The sequence below is a fragment of the Ursus maritimus genome, unplaced genomic scaffold, assembly GCF_017311325.1.
Source record: "Ursus maritimus isolate PB19 unplaced genomic scaffold, ASM1731132v1 scaffold_12, whole genome shotgun sequence".
NCBI lineage: Eukaryota > Metazoa > Chordata > Mammalia > Carnivora > Ursidae > Ursus > Ursus maritimus.
The window spans coordinates 52,473,589-52,492,376 of record NW_024423564.1 but is presented as its reverse complement, the minus strand read 5'-3'; the positions used below and the strand labels follow the sequence as shown (position 1 = coordinate 52,492,376).

General features: G+C 35.1%; 1 protein-coding gene across 4 annotated transcripts in view; it reads right to left on the bottom strand.

Annotated features, from left to right (window-relative positions):
- The window catches only part of LOC103663063 (integrin subunit beta 3 binding protein), a 62,488-nt gene that overhangs the window by 35,359 nt on the left and 8,341 nt on the right, over positions 1-18,788 (bottom strand). For all 4 annotated transcript variants that reach the window (XM_008690785.2, XM_008690783.2, XM_008690784.2 and 1 more), the window contains exon 2: positions 6,031-6,073. In XM_008690785.2, coding sequence (XP_008689007.1) covers positions 6,031-6,073 — 43 coding nt within the window. The remainder of the gene's footprint in view (positions 1-6,030; positions 6,074-18,788) is intronic.

Here is an 18,788-nt window from a genome sequence, read left to right as displayed (position 1 = left end):
GCTTCTGAGCTTGAAGGAAGGAGGGCAAGGCAGTGGAGTTCACCTTTAAGAAGTCTGCCAAGGGCCTAGAATCTGTGTCCCCAGACCTGGTGGGGTACTCAGTATTGGGAGTGAGAGGTGGCCAAAGGAGAAGAACATGCAGAAGCACAGATGCAAATGAGACTGGTGCTACAACTGAACATCTAGGCCATTAAGCCAAGGAATGCATACTATTCCTGCCCAAGAAGTGCCACTTCTATCAGAGCATCAGCCAGATGATGGCCTCATATCCTGAAAGCCCAGCAGGACCCAACCTCAGAGAAAGCCAGCTTACTTTCAGGAGAAGGATGAGATTCACTGACCTGCCCTCCTCCCAGAGGCACAGAATTTAGTTATGGTGGGTAAATGACTATCCTTTTGCAATCAGAAAAGTTCAAGGAACAGGAAACAAATAGTAGAAAAAGCAGGATAGATAGGGTCAGTACAGGCAGCTAGTACTGCCATATTTCTTAGTCCAGGATCCCTAGCATCACCTCCTCTTCTCTCTTGGTGAGGGGAAGGAGTGAGGCAAAGGAACTCTAACACTGCTATTCAAACAAGGGCTTTCACGGAAAATCTCCCTAGAATATGCACACTGTACCTGAAACTCTACTCCCACAATCTTAAGCTTTTGAAAGTGGCCTGGATAGGGAAGTTGTTTTGAGAGAATATATGAGAAGAGTATATGTTCTGCTGTTGCTGGGTGAATTACTAATGTTAAGATGGCAAATTCCCAAACTTGATCTGTAATCCCTGTCAAAATTCCAAATGGCTCTTTTTCAGAAATGGACAAGGTGATCTTAAAATTCCTATGAAGTTGCAAGAGATACAGAATAGCAGAAGCAATTTTGAAAAGGAACAACAAAAGGAGGATTCACATTTCCTGATTTCAAATTTACAGTAATTATAACTTTATTTTGAAAACTTACAGTAATTAAGAAAGTGTGGTAGTGGCTGTAAGGACAGAGATGAATGGAGTCAACTTGAGAGTCCAGAAATAAATCCTTACGTTTACAGCTCATTGATTTTCAAGAAGGGTATCAATACCATTCAATGGGGGAAAGAATATCTTTTCAACAAATAGTGCTAGGACAACTGAATATACATGCCCCCACTCTCACATCATGTACAAAATTAACTTATTAGGTAATAGTTTCTTTGATATGACACCAGAAGTACATGTAATCAAAGAAGAAGTAAACTGGACTTCATCAAAATTGAAAACGTTTGTGCATCAAAGGGATGCTACCAAGAAAATGAAAAGACAACCCAGAGAATCTGTGATAAGGTGATAGTACTCAGCATACACAAAAGTAAAACCACAAAATCCTATTTAAAAATGGGTAACTAATTTGAGTGATATTTCTCCACAGAAAATATACAGATGGCCAATAAGCATGTGAAAAAATGCTCAACATTATCAAAGAAATGCAAATAACAACCACAATGAGATACTACTTCACACCTACTACAATCAAAGGCTAGAATCAAAGTCAGATAATAGCAAGGAGGATCTGGAGAAATTGGAACCCTCCTCATTCACCGGTGGGAATATAAAATGGTGCAGCTATTGTAGAAAAGATTTTGACAGTTTTTCACGAAGTTAAAGATAGAATTATCATGTAAACTAGCAATTCTACCCCTAAGTACCTAATCAAGAAAACTGAAACATGATTCAGCTATAAAAAGGAGTAAAGTACTGTTACATACAACAACATTGATGAAACACGCAAATGTTATGAAAGAAGCCAGTCACGAAAGGCCACAATATTGTATGATTCCATTTACATGCAATATCCAGGATGAGTAACTCCATAGAGACAGCAAGTAAATTAGTTGCCAGGGGATGAGAAGAGAAGGAAATTAGCACCACTTAACTGCTAAGAGACATGGGATTTTTTTTTGGGGGGGGTATGATAAAAATGCTCTGGAATCGGGGCGCCTGGGTGGCTCAGTCATTAGGCGTCTGCCTTCAGCTCAGGTCATCATCCCAGCATTCTGGGATTGAGCCCTCCGTCGGGCTCCCTGCTCAGTGGGAAGCCTGCTTCTCCCTCTCCCACTCCCCCTGCTTGTGTTCCCTCTCTCACTGACTCTCTCTCTGTAAAATAAATAAATAAAATCTTAAAAAAAAAAATGTTCTGGAATTGGATAGTGGTGATGGTTGTTCGACATACTGAGTATACTATAAACTACTGGTGTATACTTTAAAATGATCAATGTTATATGAATTATATCTCAATAAAAAATGCTGAAATTTAAAAAAGAAAACTATTAGAAAATACATGAGATAATTGGAAGATATGAACAAAGACTATCCATTTGATGGTTAAGGAATTATTATCAATTCTGAGAAATACTATTATAGTTTTAAAAAAGTCTTTATCTTTTAAAAATAATTATTGAAATATTTATGGATGATATTTCAGATTTGTTTCAAAATAATCTAATATGGGGTACTAAAGTATATATGGGAGTATAAGTGAACTAAGATTAGCCTTGTGTTAATAATTATCAAAGCTGGGTAATGAATAGGTAGTGCATTACCTTTGTCTCTCTGTTTGAAATTCTTCATAATAAAAAGGTAAAAAAAACCCCAACAACACTATAGTGTTTATTTCACTGTAGTGAAATAAAAGATCTAGGAAATAATCATCAATGAAAAAAAAACCACTGAAGAAAGATTAATGAGGAATTTTATTATTATGGGTGGATCAGGCTGATTAACGCCCAAACCCCAAAATCAGATCATTCTGTACTCTTGAGGGGATGCAATAGGAACTACACACACTACCTATGAGGTATTCTTATCAAAAATTTGAATCAGAATCTAATCAAGCCTCTAACTTTAACCACCAGTTCTATAGGAAATTTGAAGAATAGAGAAATCATCTGAAGGACACCACAAGAAATAAATCAATTAATTCCAGAATGTGGAATATACTTACAAAACAGATACCTCAATTTAAAAAACAAAACAAAACAAAACAAAAAGGTGAAGTTTAACAAGATTTAAAAAAACTTAGGATATATAAGAAAGATTACAATGTATAAGCCTTGTTTGGATCCTGACTTTAATAAGCCAACTATAAAAGGACATTTTGAAACAACCATGGAAATATGAATATGCACTGCGTAGAAGATATTATTAAGGAATTAGTATTAATTTTATAAGGATGATAATGGCACTGTGGTTATGAAAAAAAGTCATTATCTGTTAGAAATACATACTGAAGAATTTTCTGATGAAATGACATGTCTGGGATTTGTAAAACATGCCAGGAAAAAAATATACAGATATACACACACGTATATGTATACACACATACACACACATATGAAGCAAAATTAGCAAAATGTTAATAATCGTTGAACATGGAAGTTCATTGTATTATTCTATTTTGTTTATGTTTGAAAATTTCTGTAATAAAAAGGGAAGGAAGAAAGAAGGGAAGGAGAGGGAGGGAGGGAGAGAGGGAAGTAGATTTGAACCAAATCAGTAAGTAGGACTGCAGAATAAGAGCTACAAAATTTCCTAATGCCCTAACATTCAAAGTTCTTTCTAATTTCAGGAGTTGGCAGAAGCCTTGTCTCAGAGAGATAAGACAAGTTTAGGCCCTAGGAATAATCAGAGATGTCCTACCAATAGTAAGGGAGTAATCTAGCTGGCATCTGTGCCTAAATTAGCACACCTCCCCCACCTTCACCAACTTGTACTGCTATTCCTTCTAGCAGCAAGCCTACTGAGTTGGCCTTGGTAGGAAGTATGCTCCTTCCCTTCCTACCTGTAGCATCTGTTTCTTCCATTACTTCCCTGAGGTGGCCTGAACGAGACTATATACGTGATTAGGTAGCTAGTTGTCCCTATAAATTCATCTGAATTGCCACTGGCAGCAGTTTGTAATAAATTCATCTTCATTTCTGAAAATTCATCTAAAAACAGTGCTTGGAGGACAATAACTTGAGCAGCTCAAATATTGTAGGTGATGAAAAACTGGAACATTCTTTACTCCTCACTACCCCTCAACAATTTGGGAGGTTCAGCAAATGATGGTACTTGAGTATACATTCCAGATATTAAAGGAAGGTCACAGGGGATGATTCATACCTCTGTTTTGTCCATAAGGGGACTCATAAGGAAAATGACTTTTGCAGACTTGCCCTAACATCATGGAGCATTAATTTCCATGAAGGTCTGTAGCTGCTTTGGGAACACTGGGATTTGGGAGTTTTTGAACATCTCTGGGAGAGGAAATAGCAGATTAGAATGAATAGGCTCCACTTTAACTAACTGGTATGTAAGGGCCATCTCCTTTCTGTGGATATCAGTCTTCCTTCAGTATCATATTGGTAAGGCAAAATGACCATAAAGTTAACTACTAGTTCCTCTGCAGTTTTCCAGCAATTAGGTACTCCTGGAATTATAGGTATGTCTTGAATGTCTGATTATCCTTTGCATGGGCTAAGGCAGCCTCATTGCCACGTGGGTGGACTTGTGGAGCCAGGCTGCTTTAGGGCTAAGTTGTTACTGGAATGGATGGAAGCATAAATGTAGCAATGGAGAGAATCCTAGACTTAGCACCAGAATGAAAGCTGCCAGTTCTAAGATGTGAATATAGAGCTGCCAACAAATAATGAGGCAAGATTACAAAAGCAGAAATTACCAGAAATAGGTCAGAAAATAGAAGAGAAATGTTGAAGAAAGGCCCAGGCTAGATGCTAGAACCTGCAGTTAGCAGGGAGTGGCCATATGATACTAAGCTAAGTCAAACTAAGTCCCCTTGGTTTAAAGGTACAGAATTGGGCCAAACATAACAATGTATTTTTTTAATATAGGATATTAGCTGTAGCACTGGCTACCTTGACATATCCTAATATGAAGTAAAAATGGATTGTAAGCCTGCCATGATGACAATTGTATTTCATGAAGAGGATGAATTCCTAAATGGCCAGTCTCTGTTATTCAAATAATGTTACTGTTTCCCAAAGAACAGTTTGGGGGCAGGAAAGAACAGTATTTCATTTCAAGCTGGACTACTCATCTACCAAAATACCATTCTGACCAAAGAAACAGATGCAGAATTACAGTCACAGCTGCATTCTGTATAGAACAAGTTGGATAATGGTACTCTAAATTGCTAATTACACTGCTAATGATTTTTTTAGTGGCATTGCATTATTTTGCCACTTTTGTTTAAATTTTTTAAAAAAGCATCTAAGAAGTTTTAAAAATGGTAAATTGTTAAATTATCAGTGAGTTTTACAAACAGAAATTCCATATAACATCCATTTCTTGAAATGGCATTCTCATGTGGGATTTTGTAGGAGCACCATTCATTGACTAGCTATTTGTTTTAATTTATTTTCTCATCAATTTACTTGCATTTAAGATTACTGAGGCCATAAGTACCTCAATATTAGTATTTGTATCTAGCTCCATAATTGGTATGAAAAGATAATAAACCAACATATGTCATGATATGCTGACACTGGGAAGGTACTATGACTAGACTTACAAAAAATAATAGCAATAGTACATTTTTATTTTTATTGTGGCAACCACGGTGAAATTTATTACAGTGTTAGTATTTCATTGTTTAATTATGCCAGCATAGCTGAGGGAGGTAATTACATTTTTGATATAAAAATGCTGTTAATGTTTTTATTTCAATTTAGCAGATTATAGAATACAGATGAAAGCATTGCCATTGTTCCATATTGTTTCTTGTGCATTTAAGTGGCAGAATATTTTTTCCACAATAGTAAATTCATTTCTACTGAATTATTTTATTAAGGTTTCTAAATAATGTGCCTCTTAAATGAAAACCTCAATCTGGTCAGGAACTTCCATACATGATATTTATAAAAAACATTACATATAGAAAATGGTGTACCAATTACAATTACATCACAATGTTTTTTGAAATTTTTTCTATTTATTAAGGTAAATTTGCTGTTAGAAAATTAAAAATATATACTTGCTATGCAATTACAAATTCATAGGTAAATACTTACATTTGCTTCTAACAGATGATCCAATTTCAGTGATCTCTTAACACTGCAAACAAAATATTTAAAGAGATCTTAAATTTACATGCTTTAAGTAGCCAAATACTTAAGAGTAATAAATATAAACAAAGATTCTGAGTTACTTTTGCCAATGAAAGCAGAATACCATATGAAGAAAGCAAAGCAATTTTCATGATGATGAAACTGGATTTTTTAGTAGCATATTTCAATATGGAATAATTATTCAAATGGATTTTTTATATATGGTTTCATATACATGCACTCTTGTACAATTCAAGCATTAAAGTCATATTATGAAATAATCTTAATAAAAATCAATATATTTGTGTTTTAAAATATCACTAATGAAAAATTAAGCATAAGGACAAAATAATTTACACACCCTTAATGGAGTTGTTGAAAGTATATTATTTGCAGAAATAATGCACTAGGTATTAAAATAAAGGTATGAACAAGGTGAAAAAAGTTTTGTACATTATTCTAGCTTTAAACATGATTCAGTGCTACCAGACTATGACTTAACTGAGGAACAGATGCTCTATGTCTTTATAAGTCCCCAATCCATAAGAAACTATTTTTTGTCTCCCTCACTAAACTGATTCAGGAACATGCCAGGCTCTCTCTGTGCAAAATCTGTTCTGCTAAACTGGATGCCCAGCTGTTGGTGACAATGCTTAGAAAGGAAAGCTGAATATTTATAATACTTTATTTCGTACAGCTGTCTTCTAAAGAGCAGTCATCAACATTTTATTGAATGCAGACTAAATGCTCAAAGGAGAAAAAGGTCAATATAAATTAAAACTAGTTTTCCCAGTGACAAATGCAATGTTAAAAGTACTTTCTTGATCCCTGAGAAACAGAAATTACGTTATTTAAAATATTAGAGAATTTGAGCATAAAGGAAAAAAAGAAAGAAAGAAACAAAGAGGTCTGTATTGTAAAGGTTGTAGTAGAAAAAACAAAAAAAATTTTTATACATATTAGAAAATGACTATTGGGGCGCCTGGGTGGCACAGCGGTTAGGCGTCTGCCTTCGGCTCAGGGCGTGATCACGGCGTTCTGGGATCGAGCCCCACATCAGGCTCCTCCGCTATGAGCCTGCTTCTTCCTCTCCCACTCCCCCTGCTTGTGTTCCCTCTCTCGCTGGCTGTCTATCTCTGTCAAATAAATAAATAAAATCTTAAAAAAAAAAAAAATGACTATTGACAAATAACTATTGACTTTTTTTCTTTTTAAAAAGATTTTATTTATTTATTTGACAGAGAAAGACAGCGAGAGAAGGAACACAAGCAAGGGGAGTGTGAGAGGGAGAAGCAGGCTTCCCGCCAAGCAGGGAGCCAGATGTGGGGCTCGATCCCAGGACCCTGGGATCATGACCTGAGCCGAGGGCAAATGCTTAACGACTGAGCCACCCAGGCGCCCCTTTTTTTGTCTGACTACTGACTTTCAAACAAGTGACAAGAACAAGAAAAAACAGAAGAGATGGACAATTTACAAACATTATGGAGTAGTAAATATTAAATACAAAAATTTAATCTATCAAAAAAGGGCTCACTTAATTTTGTTATTATATCTACATTAGCTTATCACATAACTTTATTTCTTGAGATTAAATCGCTTTGAAAAATTACTTGTATCTTTTAGAAGTCCACTTGAAATCAAATTAATGTGAATTCTCAATGAAGCAAGAAGAGAATAGCGGTATGAACAAATAAAAATGGCAGATGATCCAAAAAAAGTATATATATTTAGTTTTGGAATATATAGTACTATTCAGGTATATGAGATATTTTTGGTATTTTATAAAGTTTCAAAAGTAGAAATCAAAAACTAAATTACACAGCACAGTGCTTTTTATCCTGTTTTTAAATGCTAAGATGTAATACTCCCTATTAGAAGGAAACAAATCCCACCTTGATATTGTTCAAAATATTACTTATTGATGATTAATTCTTAGAGAAAGTAACTAAATGTTTGGATTTAAAAGATTTCAGGTTTAGGTCCTAGGGTTGATCTAAGAAGCTCAAGAAATATATAAAAGTAAACAAGTAAATGAGCTGGGTTAGACTGTTATTTCCCACTTTAACAGTTTAGTGAGAATCTAAAAACATGAATTATTGTAGGTGATATGGTTTTCAGATAATTTAGGTATATAAACTAAAATCTAGTAATATTTACAAGAATCATGAAAAGATTTAATAGATGAGACTAGGCAAAATCTAAGAAATCACTTAGTTCATCCAATATGGAAGAACTGGTGTGATGTGCCCACTGTCACACAGCTTGAAGGGCAGAAACTCATATCTCAGGTCCTGGGCACAACAAATCTTTGTTGAATTGAGGGGGAGGAGTTAAGGAAGAGGTAAAGAACAGGAAACCTTCTAGAGGATTTTATGACAACGTATTAGAACTAGGCCCACTGCCAAAGCATGTTATTAAGTTAAGCACATATTATACGCTTTTACTTTTTTTATCCACTCTTTTAACCACAAACAACTGTAATAGAAGCATGTAATTATGTTACATGGAAGAGGATGATGTTAATAGGAACAGAAAGGAAGAGATGGTTGAAACATTCATCATAAAGGAAGAACAGACAAAACTTGATTAGATATACGGGATAAATATTTTCCTATTTACTCGTTATTGGAATTAGTTGGCAATTAAAAGTGAAATATCTCTGGTAGTTCTGTGAAGTTACAAGCAGTTTTAGGGGCTACTACTTTGTTTTAAAAAAATGGGATATGCCAAAAAGGACTCAAATAGACATTTCTCCAAAGAAGATGTACTACTGGACAATAAACATATGAAAAAATGTTCAACATCCCTAATATTAGGAAAATGCAAATCAGAACCACAAAGATATACCATTTTACAACCATTAGGATGTCTATTATAAAAAAAAAAAAAACCAACCACAACAAAACAGAAAAAACAGAAAATGTTGGCTAGGATATGGAGAACTGGAATGTTCGTGCACTGCTGGTGGGACTGTAAAATGGTACAGCTGCTGTGAAAAACAGTTTGGCAGTTCCTCAAAAAATTACATGTAGAATTGCCATATAATTCAGCAATTCCACTTCTGGGTATATATCCAAAAGAACTGAAAGCAGAGACACAAACAGGTATTTGTACACCCATGTTCATAGCAGCATTATTTCCAATAGCCAAAATGTGAAAACAATGCAAGTGCCCATTGACTGGTAAATGAGTAAACAAAATGTAATACAGATATACAATGGTTTATTATTCAGCCTTAAAAAGGAAAGAAATTCTGACACATGCTACAAGACAGATGAACCTTGAAGATATTATGCTAAGTGAAATAAGCCAATATCAAAAGGACAAATACTGTATGATCCACTCATATGAGGTACTTAAAGTAGTCAAATTCATAAACACAGAAAACAGTGGTTGCCAAGGGCTGAGAGGAAGAGTGAATAGGGAGTTACTGCTTGATAGGTATAAAATTTCAGTTTTGCAAGATGGAAAAAGTTTTGGAGATAGATGATGGTGATAGTTGCATAAGGTGAATGTACTTAATGTCACAGAACTGTTCACTTAATGATTAAATGTAAACTTTAAGGATGCCTGAGTGGTTTAGTCGGTTAAGCATCCAACTCTTGATTTTGGCTCAGGTCATGATCTCAGAGTCATATGATCGAGCTCCATGTTGGGCTAGGCACTCAGTGCAGAGTCTGCTTGAGATTCGCTCTCCCCCTTTCCCTCTGCTCCTCCCCCTGCTCATGAGCACTCTCTAATAAAAATTTAAAAAATCTTGTAAAAAAACAGTAAGCTTTATAAAAATGAAAAATAAACAAGAGGTAAACTTTGTTATGTATGTTTTACTACAATTTATAATAGAAAATTTTTAAAAAAGATTTATTTGAGAGAGAGAAGAGAGAACATAAGCAGGGAGGAGGGGCACAGGGAGAGGGAGAAGCAGACCCCTCCCCCCACCCCGGCAGAGCAGGGAGCCTGACTTGGGGCTCGATCCCAGGACCCTGGGATCATGACCTGAGCCAAAGGCAGACACTTAACCAACTGAGTCACCCAGGCACGGCTTCAGTTTTGCAAGATGGAAAAAGTTTTAGAGATAGATGATGGTGACAGTTGCACAAGGGGAATGTACTTAATGTCATAGAACTGTACACCTAATGATTAAAATGTAAACTTTAGGGGCACCTGGATGGCTCAGGTCATGATTCCAGAGTCCTGGGATCAAGTCCTGTGACGGGCTCCCTGCTCTGCAGGAAGTCTGCTTCTCCCTCTGCCCCTCCCCCCACTCATTCTCTTAATCTCTCTCTCTCTCAAATAAATAAAATCTTTTAAAAAATAAATAATTTTTTAAATGGGCACTTATCTACTGTATCCTAATTTCCTCCCTCCTACTGGTAATCTTTTTTTTTTTTTTTAAAGATTTTATTTATTTATTTGACAGAGATAGAGACAGCCAGCAAGGGAGGGAACACAAGCAGGGGGAGTGGGAGAGGAAGAAGCAGGCTCATAGCGGAGGAGCCTGATGTGGGGCTCGATCCCATAATGCCGGGATCACGCCATGAGCCGAAGGCAGACGCTTAACCGCTGTGCCACCCAGGCGCCCCTCCTACTGGTAATCTTATTACCTCTGCAGATTACTTCCCACTTCCAACTTAACCCAAATTTACACCTATGTCCATAATTTAACTCCCGTGCTTCATTTTTAGGTGTACTAAGTTTAGATTCATTGGGATGAAAATTCTGGTTGCTACCAGTATTTTGCTCTTGAGAATTTAGGAAAGACAAATACATTTGACATGCAATTTCATATCAAGAGGAATAAAAAGTAACTATGTTTGTAGGATTAGTCATATTACTAAGACTATCCTGCTCTATTTTATTTATCACATGGTAGTATCCTGAATAGGATTCTCTGATGCTATCAGAACAGAACAAGTTTCATTATACAACATTACTAACACTGGTGACAATATAAAAGAAATTACTCTAGAAAAAAATGAACTTTCATTTGATTTCTAATTTAAGAATGAGGAACAACACCTCAAAAAGCACAAAATTACATGCTTTGAGCTTCTCTTTAATTTTTTTTTTTTTTTTTTGAGAGAGAGAGTGCAAGTGAGAAGAGGGGACAGAATCTCAAGCAGGTTCCATGCTCAGTGCAGAGCCTGATGTGGAGCTCAATCTCACGACCCCAAGATCATGACCTGAGCAGAAATCAAGAGTCAGACACCCAAATGACTGAGCCACCCCAATGCCACTTTGAGTTTCTCTTTAAAACACTGGATTAAATATAATTTTGAATAGCAGGGCTGAGGGTAAGAGTGTGTGTGTGTGGGGAGATAGATAAACTTGGTAAACCAGATAAGACTCAGAGGGCCTTGATGCTATGCCAAATTCCTCCCCTAAGTTTGGGGAAATCACATAAACTCACTAAGCTTCATAAAGTTGATAATAATACTGGCCTGTAAACTAGTAGGGAATTTCTGAATGGAAGATAAAAATATCACTTACAACGTCAGTGATTCCATTTACTTCTCACTATAATGGTGATGACAATATTGCAAGAGTATTTAAAGGACTGAGTATACTTGTGAAATGCTTAGAAATCCTTTGATGAAAGGCAATGACCAAATTCACATCCCATAGGACTCCTCTGGTGTAAACTGAGATACCTGAAATGATTAGTTTCCATTCTATGTATGAGAATGAGAAAAGAAGGGAGAAGAATCTTCTATATCCTTTTTATCCTTTTTATATTCTCCCTTTCATTCAAGCCTTTTGTGTTCTTTCAAGTGCTCTTTTGTGTTCAACATTCATGGTGGTCATACAATAATTCACTATCACGTATGGGTGAGTAGAGAGAAATACTGTTACATGTAGAAATATGGTCATCATGTGAAAGCACCTAAATAAATAATCAATCATCTGTTATTCTTCATGATAAAACTGGCCAAAACCTTAAGCAGTTATTGGGCAACAGATGCTTTTTTGTGTCAAAAGCTTCCTCATTAAAAGGTTAATAGAGAATTAGCTAAACAATTCTTACAGAAGTAAAGGGATATATTTGGGAATACTGACCCCAGAAGATAAATAAATAGAGGTGAGATGGTCACTGGGCAAAATAAAATGAGAAATGCTGTAAGATAATTTCATTCTTAAATGAGTATTCTCAAAAATGAACACTAATATTACTATTTCCTCCTGTGAGAAGCTTATGTATATCACACACACACACACTCACACACACACATATATGTATATATATATAAAGGACATAAGTTAAATCCTTTTAAAATTTATCAAAAGAGGCCAAAAAGTTTTATCAGGGGCCAAAAGTTTTAAATATGGGAAACGGGTGATATTTTACATATTTTTTGTGTGTATTATATTTTATAGCATAAAAATTAATAAATTTACATTGATGTCTACCCTCCCCTTGAGAATCTAGCACAATCATCTCTAAGTTTTCCCTAACACAGTCCGCATTGCATTAAGGATCTTTCTACTCTATAGCACTATAGCACTTGTGTATGCCCCTCTCACAAAACTTATCACACTGAAATAGTCTATTCATATGTTCGTCTTTCCTCCCTGGACTAGGATATTTATATCATTAGCACCTTCTCTGTTGAGTGGTAGGTTAAACATCCTTGTTAAACTATCTTTCCCACAACAATTAAAATTCCCAGCAAATACAATATCTGTACATATTTGAATCCCCAAAGCCTGACAGTGATGGACACGAAAGTGTTACATAAATTAATGATTTATTTAATTAATTGTACTTATTTTTAACTTAAAAATTCAGTCTCAAATTGAGGAATATATTTAATTCCTTTAATTTTTTATGATCCTTCAATTCTGTTTAAGGTAGTTTCAATACAGGTTCCCAAAAGATGTCATATTAACGGTCTTATCTCTAAGGTAGTATCTTCTATGGATCTATGTCTTAACAGTTCTGGAAAAATCTAAACCATAATCTTTCCAAATATCGACTTTCCTTCATTCTTCTTCTCTAGACTTCATCTAGAAGTAATTTTAGACTTCCTAGTTCCATTTTCTGTATCTCTAAACTCTTATTTCTTAGCATTTCTTGTCTCTGTAGTGCATGTGGGCAATTTCTTCAGCTCTATCTTCCGGTTGTCTAATTCTTTCTTCAATTGTATCTAATTTACCGTTTAATCCACCCATTGGTATTTTTTTTAAAACAATTTGATGAGTTTTGGGGGGTAACTTTTAATTTTTACTCAATTTTAAGCTAAAAAAAACCAAACTTCTAGGAGTAAGAGTTCTTATCTTTTACCCAGACTTATCACTTGTTTACATTTTGTCCTATTTATCATTCTCTTTTTCTAGTTCTTTCTTGACTTACAGTGGGTTATGCCCTAATAAACCCATCTAAGTTGAAAATATCTCAAGTTGAAAATGTAATTAATACGCCTAACCTACAAAATATAGCAAGGCCTAGCCTATCTCACAACACATTCACAACACTTACATTAACCTATAGTTGGGCAAAATCATCTAAGGCAAAGCCTATTTTACAATAAGGTACTGAACATCTCATGTAATTTACTGAATACTATACTAAAAGTGAAAACAGAATGGTTATATGGGTACAGAATGGTTTTAAGTGTATCGGTTTTTCACCCTCACAACTGGGTGGAGCTGACTGGGAGCTGTGGCTCACTGCCACTGCCTAGCACCACAAGAGACTATTGTATTACGTATCACTAGCCAGGAAAAAATCACAGATTTTTTTAAATGTACATATAAAGATACACAGAGCTAGAACAGAAAATACACTTCTATCTCTCTATCTTTATATGTATATTTAAAAAATCTGTGATTTCATATTGATAACTCCAATGCCAAGCCAACATATTTTAAATTCCTCTATCCAATAATGAAAACTTAGCTCCTATTATCTGCAAAACACTTATCATTTGCTCAAGCCTAGAATACATAGAAAGCAGTTTCAGAAGTGCTAACCCAGACCCCTGTGCAAAGCAAATCTATTTACTAAGATTCAGTATTCACATAATAATGTTAACTGTAAAATGTACACAGTCATTCTACCAGGTGTTAATCAGTATTTCAATATAGTTTTAATCTGTATTTCCCTGATGACTAACAAAATGCTTCCTTGCCATTTATGTAACTTTTTTTAAAGTATTGGTTCAAGTTTTTGAACTATTATTTTAATAAGTTTTACTGTTTACTTAGGTTACTGTTTTACTCTTGAGTTATAAGACTTCTTTATATATTCTAAATTGTTTAAAATATGTCTTATAAATATTTTCTCCTGCTCAGTGGCTTGACAATTCATTTTTTGAAACAATTTTTTTTTAAAGTAATCTTTATACCCAACGTGGGGCTCAAACACACAACCCTGAGATTAGAGAGTCGCATGCTCTACTGACTAAGACAGGCAGGTGCCCTGACAATTCATTTAAAAATTTTTTTATTTTTACTTTAATTCCAGTTAAGTTAACATAGTGTTATATTAGTTTCAGGTGTACAATATAGTGATTCAACAATTCCATACGTTACTCAGTGCTCATGAAGATGAGTGTACTTTTAATCCCTTTCACCTATTTCACCCATGTCTCCACCCACGTCCCTCTGGAAACCATCAGTTTGCTCTCTATAGTTAAGAGTCTGTTTTTTGGTTTGGCTCGCTCCCTTTTTTACCCTTTGTTTCTTGAATTCCAAATATGAGTGAAATCATATGGTGTTTTTCTCTGACTTATTTCTCTTAGCATTATACTCTCTAGCTCCTTCCGTGTTGTTGCAAATGGCAAGATTTAATTCTCTTTTATGGCTAAATAATATTCCGTGTGTGTGTGTATGTCTATTTGGCTATTGTAAATAATGCTGCAATAAACAACAAACACAGGGGTGCATATATCCTTTTGAATTAGTGCTTTTGTTTGGGTAAATGCCTAGTAGTGTGATTGATCATAGGGTATTCTAGTTTTAATTTTTTGAGGAACCTACATACTGTTTTCCAGAGTGGCTGGACCAGTTTGCATTTCCACCAACAATGCAAAAGGGTTCCTTTTTCTCCCTCTCCTCATCAACACCTGTTTGCATTTTTTATTTTAGCCATATTGATAGGTGTGAGATGGTATCTCATTGTAGTTTTAATTTCATTTCCTTGATAATGAGTGATGTCAAGCACCTTTTCATGTGTCTGTTGGTCATCTGCATGTCTTCTTTGGAGAAATGTCTGTTCATGTCTTCTGCCCATTTTTAAATTGGATTATTTGGGGGTTTTTTGGTATTGCATTGTATAAGTTTTTATACATTTTGGGTACTAACCCTTTATTGGTTATGTCATTTGCAAATATCTTCTCCCATTCAGTAGGTTTTCTTTTAGTTTTGTTGACTGTTTCCTTTGTTGTGCAGAATCTTTTAATTTTGATGTAGTCCCAATAATTTATTTTTGCTTTTGTTCCCCTTGTCTCAGGAGACAGGTCTAGAAAAATGTTGCTACCACCAATTGCAGAGAAATTGCCTGCGCTCTCTTCTAGGATTTTTATGGTTTCAGGTTTCATGTTTAGGTCCTTAATCCATTTTGAGTTTATTTTCATCTATGGTGTAAGAAAGTGGTCCAGTTTCATTCTTTTGCATGTAGCTGTACAGCTTTCCCAACACTGTTTGTTGAAGACACTCTTTTTCCCATCGCATATTCTTGCCTCCTTAGTAGAATATTAATTGACCACATAATCATGGGTTTGTTTCTGGGTTTTCTATCTTGTTCCATTGTTCTATGTGTCTATTTTTGTGTCAGTACCATACTGTTTTGATTACAACAGCCTTGTAGCATAACTTGAAATCTGGAATTGTAATACTTCCAGCTTTTGATAATTCATTTTCTTAACTGTGTCCTTTGATGAGCAGTTCAAAATTTAGATGAAGTCTAACCTATAATTTTTTTTCTTTTATGGTTATTGGTTTTTGTATCTTGCCTGAAATTTTACCTACCCCATCTCATATACTTCCTTCAGAAACTTTACCTTTTACATATAGGACTATGCTATATTTCAAATCAATTTTTGTATATGGTATAAGGTAGAAGTTGAGGTTGTTTCATTTATTCTTCTGTATGGTATCCCAAAATCATTTGGATGCTTCTTTCCCCACTCAATTGCTTTGGCACCTTTGTGGGTCCATTTCTGGACTTTGGATTCTCTTCCATTTTATCTATTTGTCCTTATGCCCAAAACACATTGAATTCAGAAACACTTTATAGGAAGTTAGTTAGTATATGTACTCCAACTTCATTCTTCTTTTTCAAGATTATTTTCTTATAAGTCCTTTGCTTTTTCATAAAAATTTTGAAATCAGTTTTTCTATTCCTATACAATGTTCACTGGGATTGACAGGAAATGCACTGAATCTAAAGATCAACTGGGGAGAACTAACAATTTAACATTATTGAGACTTTACACCCATAAACATGTCCCTATTTAGATCTTTATTTTCTCTAAGCAACATGTTGTAATCTTCAATGTAGAAATCTTAAGTGTCTTCTAGTTAAACTTCTTTTATGTAGTTTTAAAATGTGATTGTATATGGAAAAACTTAAGCTTCATTTCCAGGTGTTTCTTGCTAAAATGTAGAAATAGAATTGATTTTTGTATATTGACTGTGTGATCTGCATCTCTGCTAAATAGCTCTAATAACTGTTTTACAAATTCCTTAGGATTTTCCATGTTCATGACAATATCACCAGCAAATCATCAATTTTACTTTCTCCTTTCCAACATTTACACATTTCCTTCCTTTCTAGTACTTTGTTAGATAGAAGTAGTGGGAGGATACATCTTGCCTTATTCCTAATCTTAGAATAAGTGTTCAGTGCTGAGTATTGTATGTGTAGGTTTTTCATAGAATAAGTTCCCTTTCTACTTCCAGTGTGCTGAGTTTTTATTTTATCACGAATGAGTGTGCTCTTTGTACAACTATTAATATGATCTCCTTTATTCTCTGTTTGAAAGATATTGATTTTAAAATAACAGAACAATTTGCATTCTTGAGATAAGCCCCACTTGGACATAATGTATTGTCCCTTTTACATGTTGAATTAGATTTGCTAATCTTTTTTTTTCTTTAAAGATTTTTATTTATTTATTTGAGAGGGAGAGAGAGAGAGAGAGAGAGCACGTGTGCAAGAATGCCAGAGCAGGAGGAGGGAGAAGAAGACTCCCTGCTGAGCAGGGAGCCTGACGTGGGGCTCAATCCCAGGATGCTGGGATAATGACCTGAGCAGAAGGCAGACGCTTAACTGACTAAACTACCCAGGCACCCCTAGATTTGCAAATCTTTTGTTAAGGATTTTTGATTCCATGTTCATGAAATACATTGGTCAGCAATATTTTAATAATTCTTTTACCATATTTTGGTATTAGGTTAGGTAGTATCAGTGTTATGAGGATTAAATGAGTTGGGATATATATATATATTAAATATATATATTACATATGTAAGTTGTATATAAATTATAAAAGTATATATAAAAATACAACTTAAAATGTATATATATATAAAGTCTATGTGTAGACTTTAAATCTAGTCTGATATTCTCTACCTTTTCATTACGGTCTTTACTCAACTTAAAGTTACTATTTTGGAACCAGGTTGTTCCTGCTGAAACTGTGCTGTTTAGGCATTTTTCTTTTTTGCTCTAGAAAAAAATATTTTAAGAAATGGGATCTCAGTCATCAAAATGATTTGAGGGTACCCCACCTCTCCCCCTCACGTCTGGGACCCCAGCTAGTTTTATGTTTAAAAGCTACGGTCCTTCCTTAAATGAAATGACTTACCAAAAGTAATTTAGAACTTTAGTGGCCATTATGGGAAACTTTCTCTCTCTCCAAACTTAACTTTTCTCAAAACTGAATTGGACAGCCACAGCTCTAAAATTGTCAAAACTTAACGGGATGTCTATTTTGATCAGTATTTTGAAGCTTCCGCAAGTTATTGGGAATCTAAAATTGCCTCTCTGCAAAATACAATTTCTAGACTAACTGAAGTAAACAAAGAAAGAGAGAAATCAGAGCTTCTGAAGCCTCTTTTCTGCCTTCCCCATCTTCTTTGTATTAGGATGTGTGGCAGATGTCCTGTGCTCAGGCTCTACCTCTGGTGCCATTTTTCTTGGCACCATCACCACCTCCCCATTTGTCCCCCATTCTAATCCTTTCACCAAACTTCCCCTTTCCTCCAAATCTTTCCCCTACTCTCCTGAACCTATTAAAACCTGCCCCTTTAAAGCTAAGTCTTCTGAGGATCCTAATAAATCTCAAATTTCTTACGCTCTATGGACTAAGGCCAAATTACAAGCTGTAAAGTTTCCTAAAGTGACTGAGGACACCAATGGGTTTGATGACAAACTCAACACCTAGAAGACCAGAATTTTCTTAAAAGACAGTTTGGTGTTAAGTGTAGTAATTATGTACATGTTTGTCAGGCTTTTGTGTACAAGCCTGAATTTTGTTTCAATTAGCAGGCTTAGGAAAAGCTACTATAATTGCTTGGTGGAGATTTCCAGAAATTGTTCTAGCATCTTGCCAAAGATTGGTGTCTGTTTCTTTAAATTCCTTTTAGGATGTCTTCACTGGGCTAGTTTCATCCAACGTTTGGCCAGGTCCTCACACAAGCAGAGGACTACCTAATAGAAATCTGAGAAAACAGGTTGGTAAGGTTAAATACCTTGGCCACCCTTTAGATGGTGAATC